The 27,385-nt window shown below is 48.1% G+C and overlaps 2 protein-coding genes across 5 annotated transcripts in view; both read left to right on the top strand.

Annotated features, from left to right (window-relative positions):
* Positions 1–8,399, top strand: part of TRIM16 (tripartite motif containing 16) — a 28,192-nt gene extending 19,793 nt beyond the window's left edge. For both annotated transcript variants that reach the window (XM_070774349.1, XM_019982308.2), the window contains 5 exons: positions 65–160; positions 2,844–3,077; positions 3,407–3,572; positions 4,039–4,134; positions 7,213–8,399. In XM_070774349.1, the coding sequence (XP_070630450.1) occupies positions 65–160; positions 2,844–3,077; positions 3,407–3,572; positions 4,039–4,134; positions 7,213–7,796 (1,176 nt within the window). In that variant the 3' untranslated portion in view covers positions 7,797–8,399. The remainder of the gene's footprint in view (positions 1–64; positions 161–2,843; positions 3,078–3,406; positions 3,573–4,038; positions 4,135–7,212) is intronic.
* Positions 8,400–11,093: 2,694 nt separating this feature from the next.
* FBXW10B (F-box and WD repeat domain containing 10B) overlaps positions 11,094–27,385 on the top strand; it is a 34,156-nt gene continuing 17,864 nt past the window's right edge. For all 3 annotated transcript variants that reach the window (XM_070774344.1, XM_019982472.2, XM_019982473.2), the window contains exons 1-7: positions 11,094–16,232; positions 19,758–19,934; positions 21,745–21,948; positions 22,043–22,170; positions 22,976–23,098; positions 24,207–24,316; positions 26,107–26,307. In XM_070774344.1, coding sequence (XP_070630445.1) covers positions 15,728–16,232; positions 19,758–19,934; positions 21,745–21,948; positions 22,043–22,170; positions 22,976–23,098; positions 24,207–24,316; positions 26,107–26,307 — 1,448 coding nt within the window. In that variant the 5' untranslated portion in view covers positions 11,094–15,727. The remainder of the gene's footprint in view (positions 16,233–19,757; positions 19,935–21,744; positions 21,949–22,042; positions 22,171–22,975; positions 23,099–24,206; positions 24,317–26,106; positions 26,308–27,385) is intronic.

Below are 27,385 nucleotides of genomic sequence, written 5' to 3'. Positions count from 1 at the left end.
TGGGGACCTTCTGGGTGCCCTGGGCACCTTCCTCCCTAATGCTGCTGACCTTTCCTCTTCTTAGGCTGAGCTTCGGAGAACCCAGTTAGACCTGGAGCGGAAACTCAAGTTGAATGAAAATGCCATCTCCAGGCTCCAGGCAAACCATAAATCTGTCCTGGTAAGTCTGGCCAGGGTCACCTGCCGGGCTTTGACACACCTGGCTGGCTGCTGCTGCTGGTTCAGTCAGGCCCACCCGGAACTGTGGGACTCGGCTGCAGGCCCGGCCTCCACGTCCGCAGGCCCGGCCTCCATGTCTACAGGCCCCTTATATCTTATCATCTGATGGAAACTGTGGGTACAGATCAGGTTGGCTACACTGTAGGGTGGCATCACCTTGTTGCTGGGATTTGCCGTGAACTTAGTTCAAGTTTGAAAACTGGCATGTGATTCACTTTTAACAATAGAGAATAGAAACAAACTAGTCCTGTGATATGTGTGCATGCTAAGTTGCTTCAGTTATGTCCGACTTTGCGACCCTATGAACTTTAGCCCACCAGGCTCCTCTGTCCATGGGATTCTCCAGGCAAGAATACGGGAGTGAGTTGCCATGCCCTCCTCCAGTCCTGTGATAGCTCTGGCTTATTTTTATATTTGCATATGCTTTTTTGACCAGGAGCAAATGGTATATGTGGGAATCGAGGAGGGTGGTTAGCTAGAGCTCCAGAAATTATGCATCATCTTGGCTTCTTCCACCATGAGAGGGTGTTCCGCATGCGATTCTCACCTGTTCTAAGTCCTGGCAGACAGAAAAGAGAGGTGAGAGTGGCTGGATTTGTGGATGGTACTTCGGGTTTGAATCCTCGGTCAGGAAGATCCCCTGGAGAAGGAAATGGCAACCCACTCCAGGATTCATGCCTGGGAAATTCCATGGACATAGGAGCCTGGCGTGCCACAGTCCATGGGGTTGCAAAGAGTCAGACATGACTTAGTGACTAAACAATAACAACAGCAACTTGATAAGGCCAATGGTGTGTGTGTGCTCAGTCTGACTCTTTGTGACCCTGTGGACTTAGCTCACCAGGTTCCTCTGTCCATGGCACTTCCCAGGCAAGAATCCTGGAGTGGCTCTCCATGCCCTCCTTCAGGGGATCTTCTGGACCCAGGGATTGTACTCAAGTCTCTTGCATCTCCTGCATTGGTAGGTGGGTTCTTTACCACTGGGCCATCTGGGAAGTACCATAATGGTATGCCAGGCTACTTAGTTTTGGTCTCTCTGGTTTCTGACCACTTTCCATAATAAACTCTAAGTGGACCCAAACAGTTTCACAAAAGCTTCTCGCTAGTGCCAAGCCAATAACCACAACTCAGAGAAGAATGCAAAACGTGAACACATTGGCAGTTAGGAGCAGCAGCATCTTTGCATATGAAGAATGATTCTACCTCTCCATCCATTCATCTACCCATCCATCCATCCCTCCCTCAACCATCCATCCATCCATCCACCCACTCACCTGTCAGCACCAGTACCTGAGAACTACTAAAGATAAGAGGAAACTGTTGAAAACAACGTGGATTGAAGTTGTAAATATGACCTTGACTAAGGCATTTACAAAAGATATGGAAGGACAGACTCCCACATACACAGGTGCCATCAGGCAAATCCCTACTGTCCATCACGTGGAGTTAGTTGTATATGTTTTTGGACGTGGCATTCCATTCTGCACAGGTAGGCTTGTCCTGCAATGCTCAGGTGCTGTGGCTGCCTTCACATGCCCTAAACGTTTTGTGCTCGGCTCAGACACCAGAGGATGTGCTTTCAGCTCCAGTGGATCCAGTGGGAAGTTTGTTGTTGTTCAGTCACTAAGTTGTGTTCGACTCTATGCAACCCACGGATTGCAGCACACCAGGCTTCCCTGTCCTTCACTATCTCCTGAAGTTTGCTCAAACTCATGTCCATTGAGTCGGTGATGCCATCCAACCATCTTACCCTTTGTCGTCCCCTTCTCCTCCTGCCCTCAATCTTTCCCAGCCTCAGGGTCTTTTCCAATGATTTGGCTCTTCACATCAGGTAGCCAAAGTATGGAGTTTCAACTTCAATATCAGTCCTTACAATGAATATTCAGGGTTGATTTCCTTTAGGATTGACTGGTTTGATCTCCTTGCTGGATAGTTTAATTTCCTTGGTGGGTAGTTTAGCTGGACGTAATGGAGTGCTGAGAAAGCAAATTCATGCTACTGATTTGTACAAAGAAGCCAAATTATTAATTTACTGCAAGAAATATGACTATCAAGTATGCTGAGTAGGTCCATTGTCCAGGCAGGAAGACTTATGTCACAGACTTGAAGAGGAACCTGACTGTCAGAGCTGGGCTCAGCAGACAGTGCACAGTCTCGTCCAATGGATGAGAGACAAAGTTAATGAAGAGTAAATAAGAACTCAGCCCGGGGGGTCCTTCTTGTTTCATGGAACCCAGGATTCAAATGAGAATAAAGGCTTTCTTTTATAATAGGAAATTGTTCCCTAATTTGAGGGTTTCTTGGGTTTATATTGGGATTCTCAGGTGGCGCTAGTGGTTAAAAATTAACCTGCTAATGCGGGAGACTCAGAAGACGCAAGTTTGATCCCTGGGTGGGGAAGATCCCCTGGAGGAGGAAATGGCAACTCACTCCCGTATTCTTGCCTGGGAAACTCCATGGACAGAGGAGCCTGGCGGACTGCCGTCTGTGGGGTCACAGAGTCGAACATGACTGAGCACGCATGCATGGGTTGACGTTCCTGTGTGTTGAGCTGTGATAGACTGATGCTTCACTAATCACTAATGGGTTTTTCACTGATGCTCCCTCCCCGCTCTCGCCACTAGGTGTCAGTGTCGGAGGTGAAGGCCGGGGTGGAGGAGCAGTTCGGGGAGCTCCGTGCTGCCTTGACGAAGGCCCAGGCCGACGTGATGCTCTTCCTGGAGGAGAAGGAGCAAGCTGCCCTGGGCCAGGCCAATGGCATCAAGACCCACCTGGAGTACAGGAGTGCAGAGATGGAGAAGGCCAGGCAGGAGCTGGACAGGATTGCTGCCATTGGCAGTCCCGTGCTGTTCCTGGAGGTATGGGTCACTGCGACGCTGGAGCCAGAGAGACCCTCACTCTGCTAGGTCCGCAGTGGATGTGGCAGGGCAACCACCCTGTTGATAAATGAGGCAGAGAGCAGCAGAGAACAGGTGTAGGAGGGAGGGCTGCCCAGAGCGGGAGGCCAGACCAGGTCGTGGAAGATGCCTTTTATGTGGTCAGGCGCTGAGCTGGACCCATTACGTTTTGTGAAGTACATGCCCCATCAGCCCGTGTCACAGATGCAGAAGGTGCTGTATTGAGTAGACAGCCCTGTTTAGGAAGCACAGAAGCCAGGGCAAGTTCCGCTGTGTTTCTTTTCCTGCAGGAGTACTGCAAGTTCAAGAACACGGAGGACGGCGCCTTCCCCAGCGTCTACATAGGGCTCAAGGACAAGCTATCAGGCATCCACAAGGTCATCATGGACTCCACTGCCCTCCTGATCCAGCTGCTCCAGAGCTACAAAGAGAAGCTCCAGGAGTTCTCCAAGGACGGTGAGACGCCAGGGCTTGTGACATCTCTGGAGGGGTTGGCGGGGGAGTTGGGAGTCAGGAAGGGAGAACAGAACAGGGGCGGAGAGAATGTCCCATTTTCAGAGCCGTCCTCTGGTTGGACCGTGCGGCTGGTGGACACCTACCTTGATGATGTTAACTTAGAATTGATTTCAGAAAACATAGTCTCGGTATGCACTTGGCCTGCATCTCCACTCAAGTGCAGACTAACTTCCGAGGTCACTGATGCCTATGCTTCCAAGTGAAACCCAGGTCAGGCTGGGATCTTTCCTCAGTGGATTTTACTTCGATGTGGTCCATTGAGCAGGATTCTCGGAAGCATGACTGGTGTCTAGTCCCTACTTTCCCCAGGAGGCCCAGGGAAGAGCAACAAAAGTGGGGGGTTCCTGTTCCTTAGATTCCCTTGCCCACCTGGACAGGTGAGCATTTACAACTCTTGATTTTCTAGAGGAGTACGACATCAGAACTCAGGTGTGTGCTGTCATTGAGCACAGACATCGGACCTCAGAACCCGAGCCCTGCAGCAGGCAGCAGCTCCTCCAGTGTAAGTCGTGAGCCGCCCTGCTTTCCCCGGGTGTGGATGTGCATGTGATGCTTCAGAAGCAAGGATACCATCTTTCAGCAGGTTTCAGGTTCTTGCAACTTCAGATCTATCCCCAAATGGTACATTTAAATTTTAAATAAGTTGAATTTCAAAAAAAATTAGAACTTTTAATTTTGAAACCATTTCAGAGTTAAAAAAACATTGCACAAAAGAGGACCAAGAATTCTGATACACCTTTCACCTAGCTTTTCCAAATGTGAGCACTTTATATAACTATGGTCCATTGATCCAAATCAGGAAGTGAGTATTGCCGGCTGGAATCTATTCAGATTTCACCAGGGTTGCTCCCGGTGTCCTTTTTCTGGTTGGAAGTCCAGTCCAGAGTCACAAATGTTTTGTGGTCTCCTTAGATTCCTTCAGTCTGTGTCCAGTCCTTTAGTCCTTCTGTGTCCTTCACAACCTTGGCCCCTTTGAAGATCCTGGCTGGTTTCCAGGTGGCTCCCTTTTAAGTCTGACTTGGCTGGAATTACCTAGCCCATTGTCCTGTCCTGACATGGAAGTGTCCTGGTCTGTCGGCATTTTTAGAAACACTTATTTCCAATCAATACTTGCTCATAGTTAACAAGACAGGGAGGTCTCATCTCCCAAGAGAGGAAGGACGTGTCTGGGTAATCAAGGCTCATTTTTCTGACTTTAATCTCTTTGGAACTCACTGTTCAACCCCACTTCTGCTTGCTTTCTGGGGGTGAGCTCTGGCTAGCCAACTCCTGAACCCTGTTTGCTCTGGTCTTGATGTGGAGCCTCGAGTTTGATGACACTATTCTTAGCACAGCTCCTCATCTGCCCCAGGATCTCTTGGTTTCCAGTTTCCTTTATTTATCTTTCATGCTTCCTGACAGCAGCATATCTATGTTTTATAAACAGACAATACAGTTAATATAGGGGCTTCCCAGCTGGAGTGATGGAAAATAATCCTCCTGCCAATGCAGGAGACATAAGAGACGCAAATTTGATCCTTGGGTCAGGAAGATCCCCTGGAGAAGGGGATGGCAACCCACTCCAGTATTCTTGCCTGAAAAATGCCATGGACAGAGGAGTCTGGTGGGCTACAGTCCGTGGGGGTTGCAAAGAGTAGGACATGACTGAAGTGACTTAGCATGAGCACACGTAGTTGATACAAGAAGCCAACTGACGTGGAGCTGCTGCACGCATTGGGGGAGATTCAGGGGTGGCTTGGATGGGGGTGAACGGGGTCTCTAGGTGGGACTTGGGGCTTCCAGTGTGAGTTGAGGGGCAAAATGAGGGAGGATGGGGCCAAGAGAAATGTCAAAATAACCTGGAGTGTGACTTGAGCATTTGGATGTGTGGAGGTGTCCTCTGGGGCCAGGAAGAGAATATCTGTGTACATGTGGGGGGACTGCTTGAGACTTCCCTTGCTAAATAGTGATCAAATATTTTAACAAATGAGTGAATCAGATGTGGGTGTATGACCCTTGCCAACGCTGCATAGAAAAGCACCTGAATTTCAGGACGTGTTTGTCAAATGAATGAAAACATGAGCCCATCAGTAAATTTTATTTCTTGATTCAGTTCAACAAATAATACAGTAAATGGCAAGCAGTTTGAGCTTCAATAAGGAAGGAAGGAAGTAGGGGTGACTTGTTAAAAGGTATCTGGGACCACTTACCACGTGTATGGGAGTGAGGCCCCCTCCCCCCACCCCCACCTAGCAATTCCCCCAGACATGGCTGGGCATCCCAGGATTTAACTCTGTCCTGATGCTATCTGCCTGGAGATGGTGTCAGAGCCCACCAGACGGACCCCGCTTCAGATGCCAGTCACAATTATGGGGCCCCCAGAGGACCCACAACTTCTGTCAGACTTGGCTACAATCCGAGGCTCCTAGGACCCTCCTTGGATTTGAGCATTTGCTAGAACAGCTCACAGAATTCAGGGAGACACTTATGTTCTCCAGTTCATCAAAGGATGTGATGAAGGACACAGATGAGCAGCCAGAGGAAGGGAGAGATGCTCAGAACGAGGGCTGGGAGGGTCCCCATGGAGGTGGGGTCAATTGCCTGGTATGGATATTTGTCAGCCTAGAAGTGCTCAGAACCCCATACTACTGGGATTTTATGGGGGCTTTATCCCACAAGCGTGATGAACCACTTCCAGCCCATCTCTCTTCCCAAGAGAAGAGGAATTAGGGCTGCAAGATCCAAGCAGAAGTTGGTCATGACTTGGTCCATCTGGTGACCAGCCAGCTCCACCCCCCCATCTCCACACACAGAGTCACCTTGTTAGAACAAAAGACACTGGGACTTCCCTGATGATCCAGTGGCTAAGACTCTGAGCTCCAATGCACTGGGCCCAGGTTTAATCCCTGGTCAGGGAACTAGATCCCACATGCCAAAACTGAGATCTGGTGTAGCCAAATAAATAAATAAATGCAAAACGAAACCCCCCAAACTCTACCTCTTAAGAAAAGACATTTGTTTAACCCAGGAAATTACAAGGGTTTCAGGAGCTCTGTGTCAGGAACTGGTCTCAGCATGGGATTTTCCAGGAAAGAATACTGAAGTGGGTTGCCATTTCCTCTTCCAAGGGGATCTTCCTGACCCAGAGATTGAACCTGTGTCTCCTGCATTGGAGGCAGATTCTAGGCAAGAATGCTGGAGTAGGTTGCCGTTTTCTGCTCCAGGGGATCTTCCTGACCCAGAGATCAAAACTTAGTCTCTTGAATCTCCTGCATTGGCAGGCAGGTTCTTTACCTCTGAACTGCCTGGGAAGTCAGTCAAAGACCAAACATTAGAACAAAAGATGGTGCTAGTGCTGTTACCACTCAGGAAATTACAGGGAACTCTGTGCTGGGAGCCAGGGGCAGAGACCAAGTCTACAATTACTGTAAGTCACAGAGTCCCGCTTGTATTCTGTTTCCTGGTTTTCACCCACCTCTTCTCTGGGAGGGAACGGAACTTGGGTAGAAAGGGAACAGAGGGATGGATGTCTTCTCATCCCTTGGAGGCTGGCTAGGTGTGAGTCAGCTGTCAGCCCCTGATCTTCTGTGTCCCCCTCCAGATGCCTGTGACATTGTCTTCGACCCCGACACGGCACACAGGTACCTCCGGCTGCAGGACGACAACCGCAAGGTCACCAACACGGCGCCCTGGGAGCACCCATACCCCGACCTGCCCAGCAGGTTCTCACACTGGCGGCAGGTGCTGGCCCAGCAGAGCCTGTACCTGCACAGGTACTACTTCGAGGTGGAGCTCTCGGGAGCAGGCGTCTATGTGGGCCTGACGTGCCAGGGCATTGACCGCAAGGGCGAAGAGCGCAACAGCTGTATCTCTGGGAACGACTTCTCCTGGAGCCTCCACTGGGACGGGAAGGGGTTCAGGGCATGGCACAGCGATGCGGAGACCCTGCTCAGCGCCAACGCTTGCCGGAGGCTCGGGGTCTATGTGGACTTCCCCGGTGGGGGCCTCTCCTTCTACGGCGTCGAGCCTGAGACCCTGACGCTGCTGCACAGGTTCCAGTGTAAGTTTTCGGAGCCCGTCTACCCAGCCTTCTGGCTTTCCAAGAAGGACAGTGCCATCCGGATTGCGGATCTGGGAGAGGAACCTGAGAAGCCAGGGCCGGCCCCAGTGGAGGCTGCTGCCTAGACACCAATTCAGGTCTCAGACCTGTGCTGACACACAGACAGGTGGCAGTTTTCATTGGAAGACTGACTGGGGGTCTGTGCCAGCGCCTGCTGGCTTTAGAAATCGTGTGAGGATGAGGCGAAGGGTCTCTGGTTGCCGCCCAGGGCTCCTCACTGTGCTAGTCCCTTTGTTTGCAGTAATCCTCAAACCCTAGGTCCCCCTCACCATATTCTTATGATCCCGCCCTGTCTGCTTGGGTGGACCACATGCTGTGCCCAGAGGTGGTCACCAGGCAACCTCAGAGTGACCAGAAAGACTGCAGAGGAATCAGAACCAATCACTAACCTTGTCTTACTCCCGCATCCTCTGTTCTGAGCACCTCCTGAGCCTCAGCCCTCATGACCCTCTTGGCAGCCCCATGGGGAGGTGCTCAACCACCCCCACTTGGTGGGCGGGCAGGCTGCGGTCCAGGGGGTTAGTGAACTCACTCAGGGTCACTGTGGTCATGTGGCGAGTGAGTGGCCGAGCTGGGATTCAAACCTGACATTGAACTTCTAACCACTACCCCACACTGCCCTCCTCCTTAGATCACGTGTAAGGGAATAAACTACAAGCTGAACTGCATTTGTGAGCAGGGAGAGTCTGACAGCCTCAGTGGCTTTTCGTGCCCACGTCTGATGGGCCTTGCAGCTGTGCTGTGACGGAGAGCTCACTACCTCACAGGCAGCTCTCCTGGCTTGGGCACAGCGAGAACTGCAGGACTGTCTTCGTAGGGTCCACGTCCTAGTCCCTATGACCTCGGCGGATGGCCCTAGCACCTCTCTTCTGGAGCCACCTGGACGGTGGGAACGTGTCTAATTCCTTATCCAAAGGGCAGTTGTCTATACACTTAGGAGTAGCTCTCACGGGTCCCCTGGGAATATGTGTGTTTTCACATCCTGTTTCCCAGTTTCCTTGTGGTTTCCAGATCTTTTACCCCTCTGATCACTTTCTCTTCCTTTCAACAGATTGTTCCCTAAAATTAAAAGTGTCCTTAGTCCTTATTCTTGCTCAATCATGTCTGACTCTGTGACCCTATGGACTGTAGCCTGCCAGGCTCTTCTGTCCATGGGATTTCCCAGGCAATACCAGAGTGGGTTGCCATTTTCTTCTCCAGGGGATCTTCCCGACTTGGGGATCGAATCCGCGTCTCTTGTGTCTCCTGCATTGGCAGACAGTTCTTTACTAACATCAGACCTTTAGGCAAATGACAAATTGTATCTCAGTGGGTTTCTGAGGACATAACCTGAAATCCCTTCTGGGATTCACTGGAAATATAACTTCTGGGTCTTTTCCATGACCTGTGTCAAGGCAAGCCTCTTCCTCTTTGCCTTGTCTGGTGATCCTGTCTCAAGAGCACATTATTTCAGCATCGCTTGACTTGTTTCTGGAGACCCTGTCAGACATTTGAATCATAGGATTTACACAGTGTAGGATTTTAATTTCCAAACTGAATTTTAAATTTTTGAATTTTATTGACTTTTAAAAAATCTGAATTGTAAAACTCATGACATCACTGCTGCTTGTGGAGATAGATTTGTTTCATGATCCTACTAGGTTATAACAGCTCTCCTTCCTATCCTGCAGAAATTGGTGACCTTTTCTTAGATCTTACTCTCACTGATACCTAAATTGGTTAGAGTCTTGCAGTCCTCAGTCAATACCTTTTGGTTTTGGTTATTCAATAAGTCATGCATCCAGGTGGGACTTAGGGCAGTCCAGTGGTTAAGACTTCGCCTTCTAATGCAGCAGGTGCGAGTTCAATCGCTGGTTGGAGAGCTAAGATCCCACATGCCTCGTGGCCAAAAAGCCAAGACATTAAACAGAAGCAATATTGTAACATTCAATAAAAACTTAAAAAGTAGTCCACGTCAAAAAAATTTTTTTTAAGTTATGCGTGAGTAGAACTCTTCGATAACGCGGTCCACCTCTGCACCTTTGTGGACTGGACACCATGAAGGACTTTTCAACGGCAAAGGTCAAGGTACACTATGTTTGCACTTCTAACAGTGCTCTGAAAGGAGGAAATGAGATCAGCTTGGCCACCGTGTTTTTTCTCAACCCCCGTAGGTTGTTGATGTTTCTTCTTTAAATGCTCACAAACTATTTAATAAAGCATCTTAGAATTCAGGTACAAATTCACATCTAGTCTGCTGTTTCCAGAATCTACCTTATTTTAATTTTAAAAAATCTAGACGATTTTATCTGTCTCCGTCCTCCAGCATTCTCCCTAGTTTCTCAAAATTTACTGCTTGGATTTCAGTCACATTGGTAAATTGTGTCAGTGTTGTGAGATGTCATTTGTTTAGGCCACACTCAGACTCATAAAAGGAACCCTCTGGGTGTCTCCTCACCTGTCTTCAACACTGGCTTCTCTTTTTGTTCACTTGTTAAGGGCTTCCCTGGTGGTTCAGGGGTGAAGAATCGGCTTGCAATGCAGGAGACACAGGAGACGTAGGTTCAATCCTGGGGTCCTGAAGATCCCCTGGAGGAGGAAATAACTCACTCCAGTATTCTTGCCTGGAAAATCTCATGGACAGAGAAGCCTGGTAGGCTAGAGCCCATGGGGTTGCAAAGAGTCAGACACGACTGAGCAACTATCACTTTCTTTCTTTTGGCTTGAAGACCTTTTTTCTTGATGTAAAAAAGTAGAAGTTGCTCAGTTGTGTGCAATTCTTTGTGATCCCATGGACTGTACAATGGAATTCTCTAGGCCAGAATACTAGAGCAGGTAGCCTTTCCCTTCTTCAGGGGATCTTCCCAACCCAGGGATCAAACCCAGTTCTCCTACATTGCAGATGGATTCTTTACCAGCTGAGCCACAAGGGAATCCCAAGAATATTAGAGTGGGTAGCCTATCCCTTCTCCAGGGGATCTTCCTGACCCAGGAATCGAACCAGGGTCTGGTCTCCTGCATTGCAGGCAGATTCTTTACCAACTGAGCTATCAGGGAAGCCCCTTCTTAAATGTTAGTAACACTCAGTTTTGCTGTGATCAAAATTGATTGATCATCACAGCAAAACTGGGTGTTAGGAACATTTAGTTTCTTTCTATTGTTGCCTAAAGTGACAGTCATATCTTCTTTTCCTTGGTCCAAAACTGAAAATTGCCTAAAACAAACAGATTAAAAAATAAAAAGATAACAAAGGCCAGTGATATGTTCTCTGTCATTTTCTCCAAGCTTTGTATATATATCTCCAAGCTGTATGTCATATAGGAGCCTCCACTCTCTCTGGCAGCTCCTTAAGCACAGACGGAATGTAGGCCTCACACTAGGACACCCCACCAGGCAGTGGTAAGCACGTGTCTTCTATGATGAGAACAGGGCCCAGAGGGGCTGTAGGGCTTGCCCAAGTCCACAGCTCCAGTAAGAAAACAGTGGGGGATTCCAGCCCATCTCTAACTCCCAAGGTTGGGCCCTCAGGCATGAAGTCAAGGCCGAATTGGATTGTAAAACTGCTTCTTTGGTGTATGTCAGCCCCGCAGATTAAAACCCTAATTTATTTAGGCCTTTAGGAACAAGCTACTTCCAGTCTGTAGCATTTCTGGGGGTAACGTGCTCCCTATACAGGTGCTTTGGGCCTCTATGCTCTGTCTGGCCTTCCTGGTGGACCAGAAGCTAATCCACTCTTGCCTCTTCTCCAGGCTTGAGCTGTTAGCACTGATCTCCTGGGCATGATTCCTGTCTTCACCCTAACCTTTTATAAGACCAGTCTGGCCATGACTTCCACTGCCTTTCTCTGGCAGTAGCTGGTTTCCAAATGTGGGTGCTAGAAATGCTCATGCCATTGCCTGCCTTTTGATAGTGTTATAGTTGCTAAGTCATGTCTGACTCTTTGTGACCCCATGGACTGGAGCCCCCCAGGCTCCTCTGTCCATGGGATTCTCCAGGCAAGAATACTGGAGTGGGTTGCCATTCGTTTCTCCAGAGGATCTTCCTTCCTCTCCAGAGGATCATCCTTCCATCCAGTAAAGGATGAAGGGGGATCCTTTACTGTCTGAGCCAGTGGGGAATCCCTGCTTTGCATGTAATACCTCATTTAATCCTCACACTGACAGTGAAATGACACAGACACAGAATGAACTCTGTTCGTTTCCAAGGCACACCATTCAATATCATGGTAATCCAAGTCAATGCCCCAACCAGTAACGCTGAAGAAGCTGAAGTTGAATGGGTCTATGAAGACCTACAAGACCTTCTAGAACTAACACCCCAAAAAGATGTCCTTTTCATTATAGGGGACTGGAATGCAAAAGTAGGAAGGCAAGATACCTGGAGTAACAGGCAAATTTGGCCTTGGAATACAAAATGAAGCAGGGCAAAGGCTAATAGAGTTCTGCCAAGAGAATGCAGTGGTCATAGCAAAGACCCTCTTCCAACAACACAAGGGAAGACTGTACACATGGACATCACCAGATGGTCAACACGAAATCAGATTGATTGTATTCTTTGCAGCCAAAGATGGAGAAGCTCTATACAGTCAGCAAAAACAAGACCGGGAACTGAATGTGGTTCAGATCATGAACTCCTTATTGCCAAATTCAGGCTTAAATTGAAAAAAGTGGGGAAAACCACTAGACCATTCAGGTATGACCTAAATCAAATCCCTTATGACTATACAGTGGAAGTGAGAAATAGATTTAAGGGACTAGATCTGATAGACTGCCTGATGAACTATGGATGGAGGTTCGTGACATTGTACAGGAGACAGGAATCAAGACCATCCCCAAGAAAAAGAAATGCAGAAAAGCAAAATGGCTATCTGGGGAGGCCTTACAAATAGCTGTGAAAAGAAGAGAAATGAAAAGCAAAGGGGAAAAGAAAGGTATACCCATCTGAATGCAGAATTCCAAAGAATAGCAAGGAGAGATAAAGCTTTCCTCAGTGATCAGTGCAAAGAAATAGAGGAAAACAATAGAATGGGAAAGACTAGAGATCTCTTCAAGAAAATTAGAGATAACAAGGGAACATGTCATGCAAAGGTGGGCTCAATAAAGAACAGAAATGGTATGGAGCTAATGGAAGCAGAAGATATTAAGAAGAGGTGGCAAGACCCAGAAGAACTGTACAAAAAGATCTTCATGACCCAAAAATCATGATGGTGTGATCACTCACACTCACCTAGAGCTGCACATCCTGGAATGTGAAGTCAAGTAGGCCTTAGGAAGCATCACTATGAACAAAGCTAGTGGAGGTGATGGAATTCCAGTTGAGCTATTTCAAATCCTAAAAGATGATGCTGTGAAAGTGCTGCACTCAATATGTCAGCAAATTTGGAAAACTCAGCAGTGGCCACAGGACTGGAAAAGGTCAGTTTTCATTTCAACCCCAAAGAAAGGCAATGCCAAAAAATGCTCAAGCTACTGCACAGTTGCACTCATCTCACATGCTAGCAAAGTAATGCTCAAAATTCCTCAAGCCAGGCTTCAGCAATGCATGAACCGTGAACTTCCAGATGTTCCACCTGGTTTTAGAAAAGGCAGAGGAACCAGAGATCCAATTGCTAACATTCACTGGATCATCGAAAAAGCAAGATAGTTCCAGAAAAACATCTATTTCTGCTTAATTGACTATGCCAAAGCCTTTGACTGTGTGGATCACAATAAACTGTGGAAAGTTCTGAAGGAGAGGGGAATACCAGACCACCTGACCTGCCTCTTGAGAAACCTGTACTCAGGTCAGGAAGCAACAGTTAGAACTGGACATGGAACAACAGACTGGTTCCAAATAGGAAAAGGAATACGTCAAGGCTGTATATTGTCACCCTGCTTATTTAACTTATATGCAGAGTACATCGTGAGAAACGCTGGGCTGGATGAAGTACAAGGTGAAATCAAGATTGCTGGGAGAAATATCAATAACCTCAGATATGCAGATGACACCACCCTTATGGCAGAAAGTGAAGAAGAACTAAAGAGCCTCTTGATGAAAATGAAAGAGGAGAGTGAAAAAGTTGGCTTAAAGCTCAACATTCAGAAAACGAAGATCATGGCATCCAGTCCCATCACTTCATAGCAAATAGATGGGGAAACAGTGGAAACAGTGGCTAACTTTACTTTTTTGGGCTCCAAAATCACTGCAGATGGTGACTGCAGCCATGAAATTAAAAGACGCTCACTCCTTGAAAGGAAAGTTATGACCAACCTAGACAGCATATTAAAAAGTAGAGACATTACTTTGTCAAGAAAGGTCCGTCTAGTCAAGGCTATGATTTATCCAGTAGTCATGTATGGATGTGACAGTTGGACTATAAAGAAAGCTGAGCACTGAAGAATTGATGCTTTTGAACTGTGGTGTTGGAGAAGACTCTTGAGAGTCCATTGGACTGCAAGGAGATCCAACCAGTCCATCCTAAAGGAGATCAGTCCTGGGTGTTCATTGGTAGGACTGATGTTGAAGCTGAAACTCCAATACTTTGGCCACCTGATGTGAAGAGCTGAGTCATTTGAAAAGACCCTGATGCTGGGAAAGATTGAGGGCAGGAGAAGAAGGGGATGACAGAGGATGAGATGGTTGGATGGCATCACTGACTCAATGGACATGGGTTTGGGTAGACTCCGGGAGCTGGTAATGGATAAGGAGGCCTGGTGTGCTGTGGTTCATGGGGTCACAAAGAGTCGGACACGACTGAGCGACTGAACTGAACTGAACAGTTGTCTCCCTTTTACAGATGAGGAGACTGAAGCATAAAGGGTTAAGTAATCCACCTGTGTTCACAGACCTTGTGAGCAGCTGGGCTGGGGTCCAAACCCTGGGGTCTGACCCCAGACTCCCCACTCTTCTCCGCTCAGCTGTGGTGTCTCCAGACACCAGGGTTGGCATGTGATTGAAGCTTGAAGAGACCCCAAATATATGCTCAGGTCCAATGACATTTTTTTTACTAAGGAGTTTTACCTGCAGAGATTTCCATTTAGAATTCTTTTTTTTTTTTAATTATTATTTATTTACTGTAATATGTGTATTTACTTGGCTGTGGTTGGGTCTTTGTTGTTATTTATTTACTGTAATATTTGTATTTACTTGGCTGTGGTTGGGTCTTGGTTGTTATTTATTTACTTTAGTATTTGTATTTACTTGGCTGTGGTTGGGTCTTGGTGGCAGGCCTTAGGATCTTCCTTGTGTTATCAGGGATCTGGCATCGCAGTGCAGACTCTGTAGTTGTGGCTCATGGGCTTAGTTGTTCTTCGGCATGTGGGATTGTGGTTTGCAGACCAGGGATTGAACTCACACCCTCTGTGTTGGATGGGCAGCATCTTAACCACTAGACAGCCAGGGAAGTCCCTTGGTTAGCATTCTGAAACACTTAAGTAACTTGAAAAGTGAAGTGAAACTGAAGCAAAAGTGTTAGTCACTCGGTCATGTCCAACTGTAGCCTACCAGGCAAACATATATTAAGCATTTATGTTTTCACTTTGATGTTAAGAAGATAGTTATAAACGTATACAAGATCATTCTAACTAAACAGCCATCCACAGAAGCCTCCATCTAATTTCATATTCATAAATATTTAAAATTCATTCACAACAACAACGGAAGCCTCAACACCAGGCTCCACCATATATTTTTCTCTTCAAAAGGGGTCTATCACTGTCTAGATTTGACCACCTCTCTTCCTGTTCTAGAAATGAGATGACCAGCTCTTTCAGAATATACAGCAACTGCCTCCCTCTGAGCAGCACCAGGCTTAGGAGATTTACGGTAAAGGCATGTTTCCTAGGAGGTCAGTACTGAAAGCCAGACTCAACCGGCAGTTTCTGGGAGAGAGAACTTCTCCACCCCATTGCAGCAGTGTACCTTTTCTTCAGGAGATGTTCATATCGGAAAAGGCTCAACTGGGATACTCATCAGCGTCTCCTGTCCGTCTGGGGTTTGGCCGAGGGCAAGGATAAAATGAGCCAGTCCTCTCGGGGCCATGGAAAACCTGGAGTCCAGGCTCAAGAATGCCCCGTACTTTCGCTGTGAGAAGGGGAATGATTCTGTCCCTGTGTGCCAGAAGTGTGAGACGTGCGTCCTGGCCTGGAAGATCTTCTCCACGAGAGAGTGGTTCTGGAGGGTGGGTGCTGGGTTCCAGAGGAGGTTCCTGGTGAGTGTCCTGCAGCAACTGGACAGCCTGTACTTGTTACACTACTTCCTAACCCTCCTGCAGACCACGCAGGGCAAGGATCTGGTCTACCACAGGACCCGGGTCGACCTGAGCAGGAAGGAGGGCAAGATGATCCAGTCCTCCTGGAATCAAAAGCTGGACGAAACGGTGGAGCAGAAGATGCGGGAGGCTCTACATTGGCTCCAGAACAGCAGCCAGCGGACGAAGGCCAACTACACGCTCCTGCTGCTGCAGATGTGTGACCCCAGCTTGCTGCTCACCGCCACTGACGTCATCAGAGTCCTGTTTCTGAGAGAGTGGGGTGACACCTCAGGTAAGTGAGGCCACAGGTAGAGAGACCAGGGGTCCCTGGAGACCAGGAGCCTGTGAAGGGATGGGAGATGTGGACGAGCTCAGGTTGACGGGCATTTCCAGATGGCAGGTGGTGGTGGGCTAGTTGCTCAGTCGTGTCCGACTCTTGGTGACCTCATAGACTGTAGCCTGCCAGGATCCTCTGTCCATGGGACTCTCCAGGCAAGGATTCTGAAGTGGGTTGCCATTTCCTTCTCCATGGGAACTTCCCAGGATACAACTCAGGTCTCACCTGCATTGCAGGCAGATTCTTTACTGACTGAGCCACCATCCTGGTGCCTGGTCCTGTTGACTGAAGGAGAAGCTGCTGAAATGTGACTTCCTTCTGGAAAATGATGAAATGACACATGTAGAAGGAACTTTGAGCTGTCAAATGTGGCTCAGGGACTTCTTCATCCCTGAAGCCCAGAAGTGGCTGGTCCTGCTGTCTCTGCTCATTAGTGCCGGGCCGGTTCCCGCCTCAGTGCATTCAGGATCGAAGTGGGTTTGGGAGGGGGTTAAGGTTACTGCTGACTCGTTTTGCCCTTCAGTTTGCACTGCACGGAAACCAGGCCAAGAAGTCCAAACCTAGGACTTTTCTCCATTCAGTCAAAGTCAAAGTGTTAGTCACTCAGTCGTGTCCTACTCTTTGTGACCCCATGGACTGTAGCCCACCAGGCTCCTCTGTCCATAGGATGCTCCAGGCGAGAATACTGAAGTCAGTTCCCATTCCCTTATCCAGGGGATCTTCTCGACTGAAGGATCGAACCTGGGTCTCCTGCATTGCAGGCAGATTCTTTACCGCCTGAGCCACCAGGGAAGCCCTATTTCCATTCATTCCACTGTATTCCTTGCTTGGACATGAAATTGAACCTGGATGTGGAGTTTATCCAAAGCTGGGTCAGATGTTATTGTTTAGTCTCTAAGTTGTGTCTGACTCTTTGGGACCCCGTGGACTGTAGTATGCCAGGCTCCTCTGTCCTCCACTATCTCCCAGCTATGCTATGTTAAGTCACTTCAGTTGTGTCTGACTCTGTGCGACCCCATAGACGGCAGCCCACCAGGCTCCCCCGTCCCTGGGATTCTCCAGGCAAGAACACTGGAGTGGGTTGCCATTTCCTTCGCCAATGCAAGAAAGTGAAAAGTGAAAGTGAAGTCGCTCAGTCGTGTCCGACTCTTAGTGACCCCATGGATTGCAGCCTAACAGGCTCCTCCATCCATGGGATTTTCCAAGCAAGAGTACTGGAGTGGGGTGCCATTGCCTTCTCCGACTATCTCCCAGAGTTGGCTCAAATTCATATCCCTTGAGCCAGTGGTGCTATCTAACCATCTCATCCTCTGCCACTCCCAGCCCCTTGCCTTCAGTCTTTCCCAGCAACAGGGTCTTCTCTAGTGGATCTGATCTTCACATTAGGTGGCCAAAATATTGGAGCTTCAGCTTCAAGGAGCATCAGTCCTTCCAATGAATATTCAGGGTTGACTTCCTCTAGGATTGACTGGTTTGATCTGGCTGTCCAAGGAACTTCTCAAGAGTCTTCTAGAGGCATGAAAGGACTGAATAAGGCTGGGATAGGAGTTCTCCATTATTGTTGTATCAGAATCACTTGGAAGGCTTATTGACACCCAGGTGGCTGTGGTCCTTCCCCAGGGCTCCTGACCCAGCAGGTATGATGTGGGTGATGAGTCTGCACTGCTAACATGTTGCTAGGAGATGCTGATATTGGTCCGTGAACCTCATTTTGGGAGCCACTGGTCCAGTCTGTTGGTGAGAAGGTGTTGGCCAGCTGGACTAGGGCAGCAAAAGCAGCCAGAAAGGAGGCAAGGGACTGGGGTTGCAGGGGGCTGTCTAGAAAGGCAAGCAGAGGTTTAGTGGCATGGGAGAAGGTTGGAAGGGGGCAGGAGATGGAGAGATTCAGAGGTCGAGCTCTTGAGAGTGGGGGATTCCTGCTGTCCATGAGACCTGGAGTGTGGTCCTGTTTGCAGACTCATAGAATTTCAAGACAGAAAAGGCAATGGCACCCCACTCCAGTACTCTTGCCTGGAAAATCCCATGGGCGGAGGAGCCTGGTAGGCTGCAGTCCATGGGGTCGCTAGGAGTTGGACACGACTGAGCGACTTCACTTTCACGCATCGGAGAAGGAAATGGCAACTAGCTCCAGTGTTTTTGCCTGGAGAATCCCAGGGACAGGGGAGCCTTGTCGGCTGCTGTCTATGGAGTTGCACAGAGTCGGACACGACTGAAGCGACTTAGCAGCAGCAGCAGGGGACTATTAGGGGCTTCCCAGGTGGCTCAGTGGGTAAAAATTCCTGGGTTGGGAAGATCCCCTGGAGGAGGAAATGGCAACCTATTCCAGTATTCTTGCCTGGAGAACCCCATGAACAGATGCGGGCTATAGTCCCTGGGGTCACAAAGAGTCGGACGTGGCTGAAGAGGCTGAGCATGCACGAAGAGGGCTATTAGAACCTGATAAAGGCACTTGCTTTCTTTGGTGTGTCCAGGAAGTAAAAGAATAATTATATGGAATGAAGAAGTGGTGGAGAAAGTTAGAGAATCCGGTCAGTTAGGTTAGAGATTGACCAGTCCAGCGCCTTTATTTTGTGGTTAATGATGTTGAAGTTCAGCGAATCTGAGTGACTTGGTTGTGGTCATCCAGTTGGGGGGTAAAAACCAGGCCTCCCATCCTAAGCATCTCCCATGGGCAAGGCTGCCCTTCAGACAGGGAAGCAGATCTGCCCACACACGTGCCCTGCCCTGAGGTCCTCCTCCACTGTAGGAATCATCTCCTTGTATTTACAGGTCTCCCTCTCCTAGGGGAGCTTCTCTATTAAAAATGAAATTTTCTAATTTGACTCAAGGGCATTTATTCATATCACCGAAGAAAATTAAGTAAGTGCTTCAAAAAAGCAATCCCTCTTTCAACTCCTGCCTCTTTTTCTCTCTCTTTTCCTCCTTCCTTCTCTCTCAGTCTCTATCTATCCTTGCATATATAGAGAACTGATGAGGTTTGCAGTGGAGGCAGGGTGGCAAAGGCTAACAGAGGCTTTCTGTGACTTTTGTGTAGAAACTCAGAGACCCCTAAATAAAAACAGACATGAGTGGCCTGGTATGTTTTGTGTGCTGCTGCTACTGCTGCTAAGTCGCTTCAGTCGTGTCCGACTCTGTGCGATCCCATAGACGGCAGCCCGCCAGGCTCCGCCGTCCCTGGGATTCTCCAGGCAAGAACACTGGAGTGGGTTGCCATTTCCTTCTCCAATGCATGAAAGTGAAAAGTGAAAGTGAAGTCGCTCAGTCATGTCCGACTCTTGGCGACCCCATGGACTGCAGCCCACCAGGCTCCTCTGTCCATGGGACTCTCCAGGTAAGAGTACTGGAGTGGGGTGCCAGGGCCTTCTCCGCTGTTTTGTGTAGATTTAAAAGAAACCGGTAGACCAAAAGCCACTTTTCTTCAGCACTTCCTCTCCATGCACCTGTTTCAAGGGCCACTCGTCTTGGTCTTTTGTTCTTCAGGGACTGACCCAGACTTTACCAACATGTTTTTCATCCCTGAGAAAGGCCATACACACTCGTGTGACACCTCACAAGTCTGCTGGGCAGCCAGAACCAGGCACACAACCTTCCCATTGTCCAAAGCTACAGGAAAAGCAAGCTTGCATGACCTTGTGCATTGGGGAGCAGCCACTGCTGGTAAGTCCGCTGGTGGCAGGAAGGCCCAAGGGGAGGGGTCCCTGTGGACCTGGAGGGGCTGGCAGGTGATGGAATCTGAGGAGGACAGATGTGGGCAACTCACACTCATTTGTTGTCTACAAAGTGGGCTGGGCACTCTGGTGTTTATTCCCTCATTTAATCCCACGTCTGGTAAGTGGGCTTCTCCAATGGCTCAGCTGGTAAAGAATCTGGCTACAATGCAGGAGACACAGGTGATGCAGGTTTGATCTCTGAGTCGGGAAGATCCCCTGGAGGAGGAAAATGGCAACCCGCTACAGTCTTCTTGCCAGGAGAATCCCATGGACAGAGGAGCCTGGTGGGCTAATCCAGGGGGTCACAGAATCGGGCACAAGTGAGCGACCGAGCATGCACATGCTCACTAGTGAGGTGAGAAACAAGGATGAAAATCAGTCAGTGTGATCCTAAGTCTCCCTCTGCACCAGGTTGTATCCCTTGGTCTAGCCCCCCCGACCTCTGGTACAGGGAAGGGGAGGGGCACCTCCAGGATCCAACCAACCTGGAGCTATTTTTGCAGCACTGGATTCAGTCTTTATTTATTTGTTTGGCTCTGTGAGGTCTTAGTTGTGGCATGTGGGATCTTTAGTTGTGGCATGAGGGACCTAGTTCCCTGACCAGGGATTAAACCCAGGCTCCCGGACTGGGAGTGCGATCTTTACCACTGGGCCACCAGGGCTGTCCCTGGATTCAGTCTTGAGGTGGAAATAAGAGCAGTAGGGAATTGGGCTCTGACCTTAAGCCTGTCCTCAGTTGGTTTTTGAATCAAAACACATACATGGAAATATAGGAAACACAAAGCATAGATTCTAAAATGCTTTTTATACGGAAAATTTGAAGTTTCAAAAAATAGGTTTGTTTTTGTTGTTCAGTTACTAAGTCGTGTCTGATTCTTTGTGTCCTCATGGACTGCAGCATGCCAGGCTCCTTCCTCTCTCCTCCCCCTGTTCCTGGAGCTTGCTTAAACTCCTGTCCATCGAGTCGATGATGCCATCCAACCATCTCATCCTCTGTTTCCCCCTTCTCCTCCTGCCTTCCATCTTTCCTGGCATCAGGGTCTGTTCCAAGGAGGTAGAACAGTGTAATCGTCATCCGTGTAACTGTCTTCCAGGCTCAATAATCGTCACCATCTTGTCCATCTCATTTCATCCACCCCTCTCTTTTGAAATTGTCTGAGACCTTTTCTTGTTGGGATCCTTTAAAGAGAACTCTGGACACCATGCCTTTTCACCAGCAGGGCAGTTTTCATGCTGCAGATGTCACCTTGAGCTGGGAATGCTGAAAACTGCTTGTATGCTTGGTTAGGGGAAATTGTATTTGCACCTTGGCAGAAGAAATGACCAAAGCTCAGTGGCCTCAGGGTAGACTCTGATGAGCTCTGTTTTGGTGGGGGAGCTTTTGGCAAGGACTTGCTCTGGGCCTGGTGGTGGTGGTAGTTTAGTTGCCAAGTCATGTCTGACTTTTTTGCAGCCCTGCATAGAGTCGGACCCTATTGAACAACCAAGCACATACACACATGAGCTGTGGCCCACCAGACTCCTCTGTCCATTGGATTTCCCAGGCAAGAATACCAGAGTGGGTTGACATTTTCTTCTCCAGGGGATCTTCCTGGCCAAGGGACTGGACATGGATCTCCTGCATTGCAGGCAGATTCCTTACTGGCTGAGCCAGCAGGGAAGCCCAAAAGTGCTCAGAGAAAGCACATGTCCCTGGGTGGGCTTGGACTCATTCCAAAGATGCCCCAGTTGTGCCCCCTTCCCCGGTTTCCCTCTAGAAGTACAGTGGAAGAGTTCGCTCCAGTGTATTTCCGAGATGAACAGGCTATTTTCTGAAAAAGCCAGTGTGTCCAAATCAGGCTTGGCCCCGGCCACTGATGTGCTGTTGGAGCTGGACACTGTCAGAGAACTGTCCTCTGGGGTCAGCAGGTACCGCGACTTCATCCGCCAGCTGCCCATCCACCTCTCCAAGTATATTCTAAGTATGTGGGGCCTGTTGGGGGGTTTCTCAAGCACCCCCTCTCCCTCCTCGTGGCCCAGGTGGGAGGTTCCCAGGCCCACCTCTTGTTCTTCCAGGTTTGCTGGATAGGAGCACCTTGAACAGGTGTAGCTTTGTGAGCCAGCACTGGGCGGTGCTGGCACAGCAGGTCAAGGCCGACCTGTCCATGCACTCCTTCATCCAGCACCAGATCACCTTCCTGCAGGTACGGCCTGTCTGGGAGGGACAGTCAGACCAGCCTCCTTTCTGCCAAGCCTTCCCGTCTGTGGTGGCCCCCAAGCTGGCCTCCAGCTCCATGTGGGCTGCTTCCTCACTGCCCTCATATCCAGACTCCTGATCACCACTGACTCTCTAGAAGGGAGCACCCCGTCTAGAAGCCCCGCAGGCAGAGAGAGGCAGAGCCTTCCCCACGCCCCGCGGAGCTTTGAGCTTTCCCCAGGGAGCCTTACCAGAGCTTGTGCCATAAGAGAGCCTCACATACATGGATGTTTACAAGGCCACAAAGTATATTTTTAGGTTATGATGCACTATTCCCTGGATAGTAACCACCTCTGGCATTTACAGTTCTGTCTCTTGCCTGAAGCCTGACCCTAAATCAGGGGTTCCTGGTAGTTTGGTTTTTTCCCAGCAGAGGGAGGGGACAGGAGACAGATGAGGAGGCCCTGAGACAGGCCACATGTTGGAGGCTGGGGACCACCCACTGTTCTTTTTTTTTTTAATTAATTAATTTATTTTAATTGGAGGCTAATTACTTTACAATATTGTTGTGGTTTTTCCCGTACATTGACATGAATCATCCATGCCACCCGCCATTCTTGCTGGTCCTCCCTGGATGTTTGATGTCATTACCCTCCTCAAGCCGGTCTGCCCATACCACTGGCCCAACTCTCCAGGCCCAGGCCTTCCTGGGCCAGCGCTTGTCCGTCTTTCAGACCCTACCAAGCACTAGTTTTTAGTTTTCTCTTGGAGTGTAAGGACAAAGAATAACTGTTTTCTGTTATTTCCCCCAGGGGTCCTACACCAGGGGAATAGACCCTAATTACGCCAACAAGGTTATTATCCCAATTCCAAAAATGACGGATGATGGGAAGCGCCTTCGTGTGAAAAATCAGAAGTGGAAACTGAGAACGAAGGTGGGTTCTGATGGCATCTGGGGTAAGTGACTGTAGGGTGTCCTTTCTTACTGGCCACGGAAGGCCGAAGTCCAGGCTCAGACCTCACATAAGGATGTCAGACATCAGAGGGTACAGGATAGAGCATATTATGGATGTGGGGTATGGAGGATATGGGATAGAGCATATGGATATGGGGTATGGGAGGTGACGTACCCTAAGAAGGAGGCCAGGGTCCTGTACTGTGTGTCTGTAAGCAAGTGATTTCCTCTCCTTAAGCAAGTGATTTCCTCTCCTTAAGCCTTATCTTCCTCATCTGTTAAGTGAGGGCTCGTTTGGGTGTCTTCTTGGAGTGCTTCCTGACTGAGTCTCCCACATCAGGTCCTATGTCCATGACGCCAAGCGTCTAGTGGGCAACTCAGAGCCAGCAACAAAGTCAGGATCACTGGGTGTCCCCATCACTGGGCTGTCCCTGCATTTCATGGCCGCAGAAGTCTGTGGCTGGGGATGGGGAAGGATGTGGGGGCAGGGCCTCTCTGAGGCTACCCTCTCTGAGGCTCAGCTGTCTCATCTGTGAAATGATGAGAATACTTGGTGGGGCAGGTGACATGCTGTGTGATGCAGCTGTGAGGAGATGAGGGTTGCTGATGTGTAAAGACCTGGACACACAAGGCCCAGAGCGTGCAGCAGTGATTTCACTTGTGATTTCACAGCGATTTCATTGTGATTTCGAGTTCCCACAAGTATGCTCTGTACTGTCACATGTACACAATATGAACATAAAACCCTGGGTTCCATGAAATGGTCAGTCAAAGGGCACCAGTGACTTTATTTTGCATGCATCTTGGTCCTGAGCTCAGTTTAAAAAAGTTGTGTTATCAGCAGTACCGGACGTTCACAGAATCAGAGGTGGAAGAGGAATCAGGACCCTCGACTCAGTATTTTCACACTCAGGGGTTCCTTTTCTCACTGGTTGGCGCCCTCCCCATCACCACGTAGCAGTTGCCATGGCCTGAAGAGGAGAAGGCCTCGGACCCCTGCACCCTTGCCAGGGGGAATCCCAAGGTGCATGCCTGGGACTCTGGGTCAGGTTGCCACTGTCCTTTGACTGCGGGTGTTGCCTTGTTAGAATGACTACAACCTGTGGACTGCATACCAGAACCAGGAGACTCAGCAGGTGCAGATGGAGGAGAGGAATGTCTTCTGTGGCTCTTACAACATCCGCATCCTCTCTGACACGTAGGTACTAGGCTCAGAATCTAGGGCCCAGGGCCCCTGGACTACCCACGCAAGCATCTAAGGATTCCCATGACCCTCACTCATTGGAAAAGCAATCCTTCTTCACCTGAAACTCCAGCCCCAAACCCATCTGGAGACTTGGTGCTTGATTTTTGCACCATTCTCAGTAGAGGGTGGGCTTCCCTGGTGGCTAAGTGGTAAAGGAATCTGCCTGTCAATGCAGGGGACATGGTTTCGATCCCTGGGTGGAAAACACCCCCTGGGGGAGGAACTGGCAACCCACTCCACCATCCATGCCTAGGAAATCCCATGGACAGAGGAGCCTGGCAGGCTACAGTCCATGGGGTTGCAAAAGAGTTGGACATGACTTAGCGACTAAACAACAAACAGTTGTGGGTGGAGGACACTCTGCCCTTACAAATTTTGGGTACACTGACCAGCAACCTTTTGCACAATTCACATGCCTAAAATCTTTTAAAACTATCTTTACTGTTTAATTCTTATTTTAGAAGTAATATATCCTCATTGGAAAAAATATCCACTAAATGCCAGAAAATGTATAGAGAAAAAGAAATCTCTTCTATAATCTTGTCACATAGAGATAACTACCATTAATATTGATGTCTATCGTAGAATTTTTTCTTGGCATGTAAAAATACATGTTTTAAATATAAATGGAGCTATGCTATACATATTTTGGTAACCCACTCTAGCAAAGTACTGTGTCTTTTCATGTTAAATATGAAAATGGTAACTATGTAGCGTGACATCATTTGAATATGCCAGAAGAAGATCCTTTCATAATGTCAACTTCCTGACATATTTTAGATCTAGGACTTCACTCTTTATTCAAAAAGTTTTGTGAAGGACATCTTTTATTCTATTTTCGGCTGTGAACCTTACTAACAAACTGCATATTGACCAGTCAAATAGGGGGAGGACAGAACAGATGGGAAAAGGCAGAGCTGAGTGTTTATGAGCAGTATGGTGATACGTGCTCTTTAGCAGAGAGAATGACAGGTTGAACTCTAGATACGACAAATGGAATGAGGGCAAACATGTCGGGAATTGCTCCTCGTATTTAGAGTGACTATCCATCCCTGTTTATCCAAACAACCCTGCTTTACTCTGTGGTCCTCGAGTAATTAATAATAGTGTCCCCTTTCATGATAAAAACAACCTCAGTTTGGACAATAAAATTTTTGGTCATCCTGCTCATATTTTATCTATTTGCTAATCTTATGATTGGAAAATTAATTCAACTCACCCTATTTTGTTGGATTTCATACTGATTGAGGGCAGGGCCCATCCATATCTTACTTGTCTTTGTATTTCCCATGAGCACCTATTAGCACAAGACTTTGCCCCTAATGTAGTATGCTCACTGGATATTGATTAAGGGAAACAATGACAGCAGGGGGATATGCAGTGGGTATAGGGCTTCCCAGCTGTGTTCTTCTGAGGTTTTCTGTGAAAAAAGGTTTCCATGATCAAACAAAGCAGAAAATGCTGCATACTCTGTTCTCTATCCTGGGGATTTATTATACATTAGCAGAAATTGTTAAAATAGTTGTGCCTTTTGTGTTTAGGTTTTAAATCTAATTGAAATGCATTTTTGTTACAGTGTGAGGTAGGGATCCATCAGGGCTTATTAACACTAGGTCTTGCCTTCTGCTACATCCTTGCTGGATGGATCTTCCATGATGGCATTTGCTATAGGCGAAAGGCACTGTACTAAGTAGTTCCATGGTTCTCTTCTCTCATGGTGCGTCTTTCTCCTGGCAACTCAGGTGGGACCGAAACAGAATCATCCACTATTCTGGGGGAGATTTGTTAGCTGTGTCATCCAATCGAAAGATCCAGCTTCTAGACATCATACGTGTAAAGGAGATACCCATCAGGTTTCGAGGCCATGCTGGAAGTGTCCGGGCCCTCTTCTTGTGTGAAGAAGAAAACTTTCTCCTGAGTGGGAGTTATGACCTGAGTATCAGGTAAGTGGTCCAAGAAAGTTGTGGTCCTCACCTTGCCCAGGCTTAAACACAGCTTGTGGAAAAAGCATGTGTGCTTTTATGTTTTTTCACATTTATGCAAAAGTTATCCTAAATGATGCTGACTTCTAGAATAACCCACACTTGTTTTTGGCAAGATAAAAACCAAAAATTTGTATATTGTTTAAACTTTGAGTGAGATAGATTTATAGTAATTATTAGATTTATTTTCTAGCTGAAGGCTACGAATCGGAAAGTATTTTCTTTAGTATTCTTAGATGAAAGCAAAATTTATATTTCTTTTTACAGATTCCTTCAGGGGAAAGTAGTTTTTTTGTGGGTGTGAAACCTGGTATGGAAACCAAATAGTGATAAAAGTGTATATATACAAATATTTTTAAACAATATAATAAACACTCATGTGCTCATTACTCAGGTCAAGAAGTAGAGCATATAGTTCAGTTCAGTTCAGTCACTCAGTCGTGTCCAACTCTTTGTGACCCCATGAATTTCTGCACGCCAGGCCTCCCTGTCCATCACCAACTCCCAGAGTTCACCCAAACTCATGTCCATCAAGTCAGTGATGCCATCCAACCACCTCATCCTCTGTCGTCCCCTTCTCCTCCTGCCCCCAATTCCTCCCAGCCTCAGAGTCTTTTCCAATGAGTCAACTCTTCACATGAGGTGGCCAAAGTATTGGAGTTTCAGCTTTAGCATCAGTCCTTCCAATGAACACCCAGGACTGATCTCCTTCAGAATGGACTGGTTGGATCTCCTTGCAGTCCAAGGGACTCTCAAGAGTCTTCTCCAACACCACAGTTCAAAAGCATCAATTCTTCGGTGCTCAGCTTTCTTCACAGTCCAACTCTCATATCCATACATGACTACTGGAAAAACCATAGCCTTGACTAGACGGACCTTTGTTGGCAAAGTAATGTCTCTGCTTTTGAATATGCTATCTAGGTTGGTCATAACTTTCCTTCCAAGGAGTAAGCGTCTTTTAATTTCATGGCTGCAGTCACCATCTGCAGTAATTTTGGAGCCCAAAAAAATAAAGTCTGACACTGTTTCCACTGTTTCC

The sequence above is a fragment of the Bos indicus genome, chromosome 19 (assembly GCF_029378745.1).
Source record: "Bos indicus isolate NIAB-ARS_2022 breed Sahiwal x Tharparkar chromosome 19, NIAB-ARS_B.indTharparkar_mat_pri_1.0, whole genome shotgun sequence".
NCBI classification, from domain to species: domain Eukaryota; kingdom Metazoa; phylum Chordata; class Mammalia; order Artiodactyla; family Bovidae; genus Bos; species Bos indicus.
The sequence above is the reverse complement of the archived record's forward strand: the minus strand, read 5'-3'. Positions and strand labels throughout refer to the sequence as shown.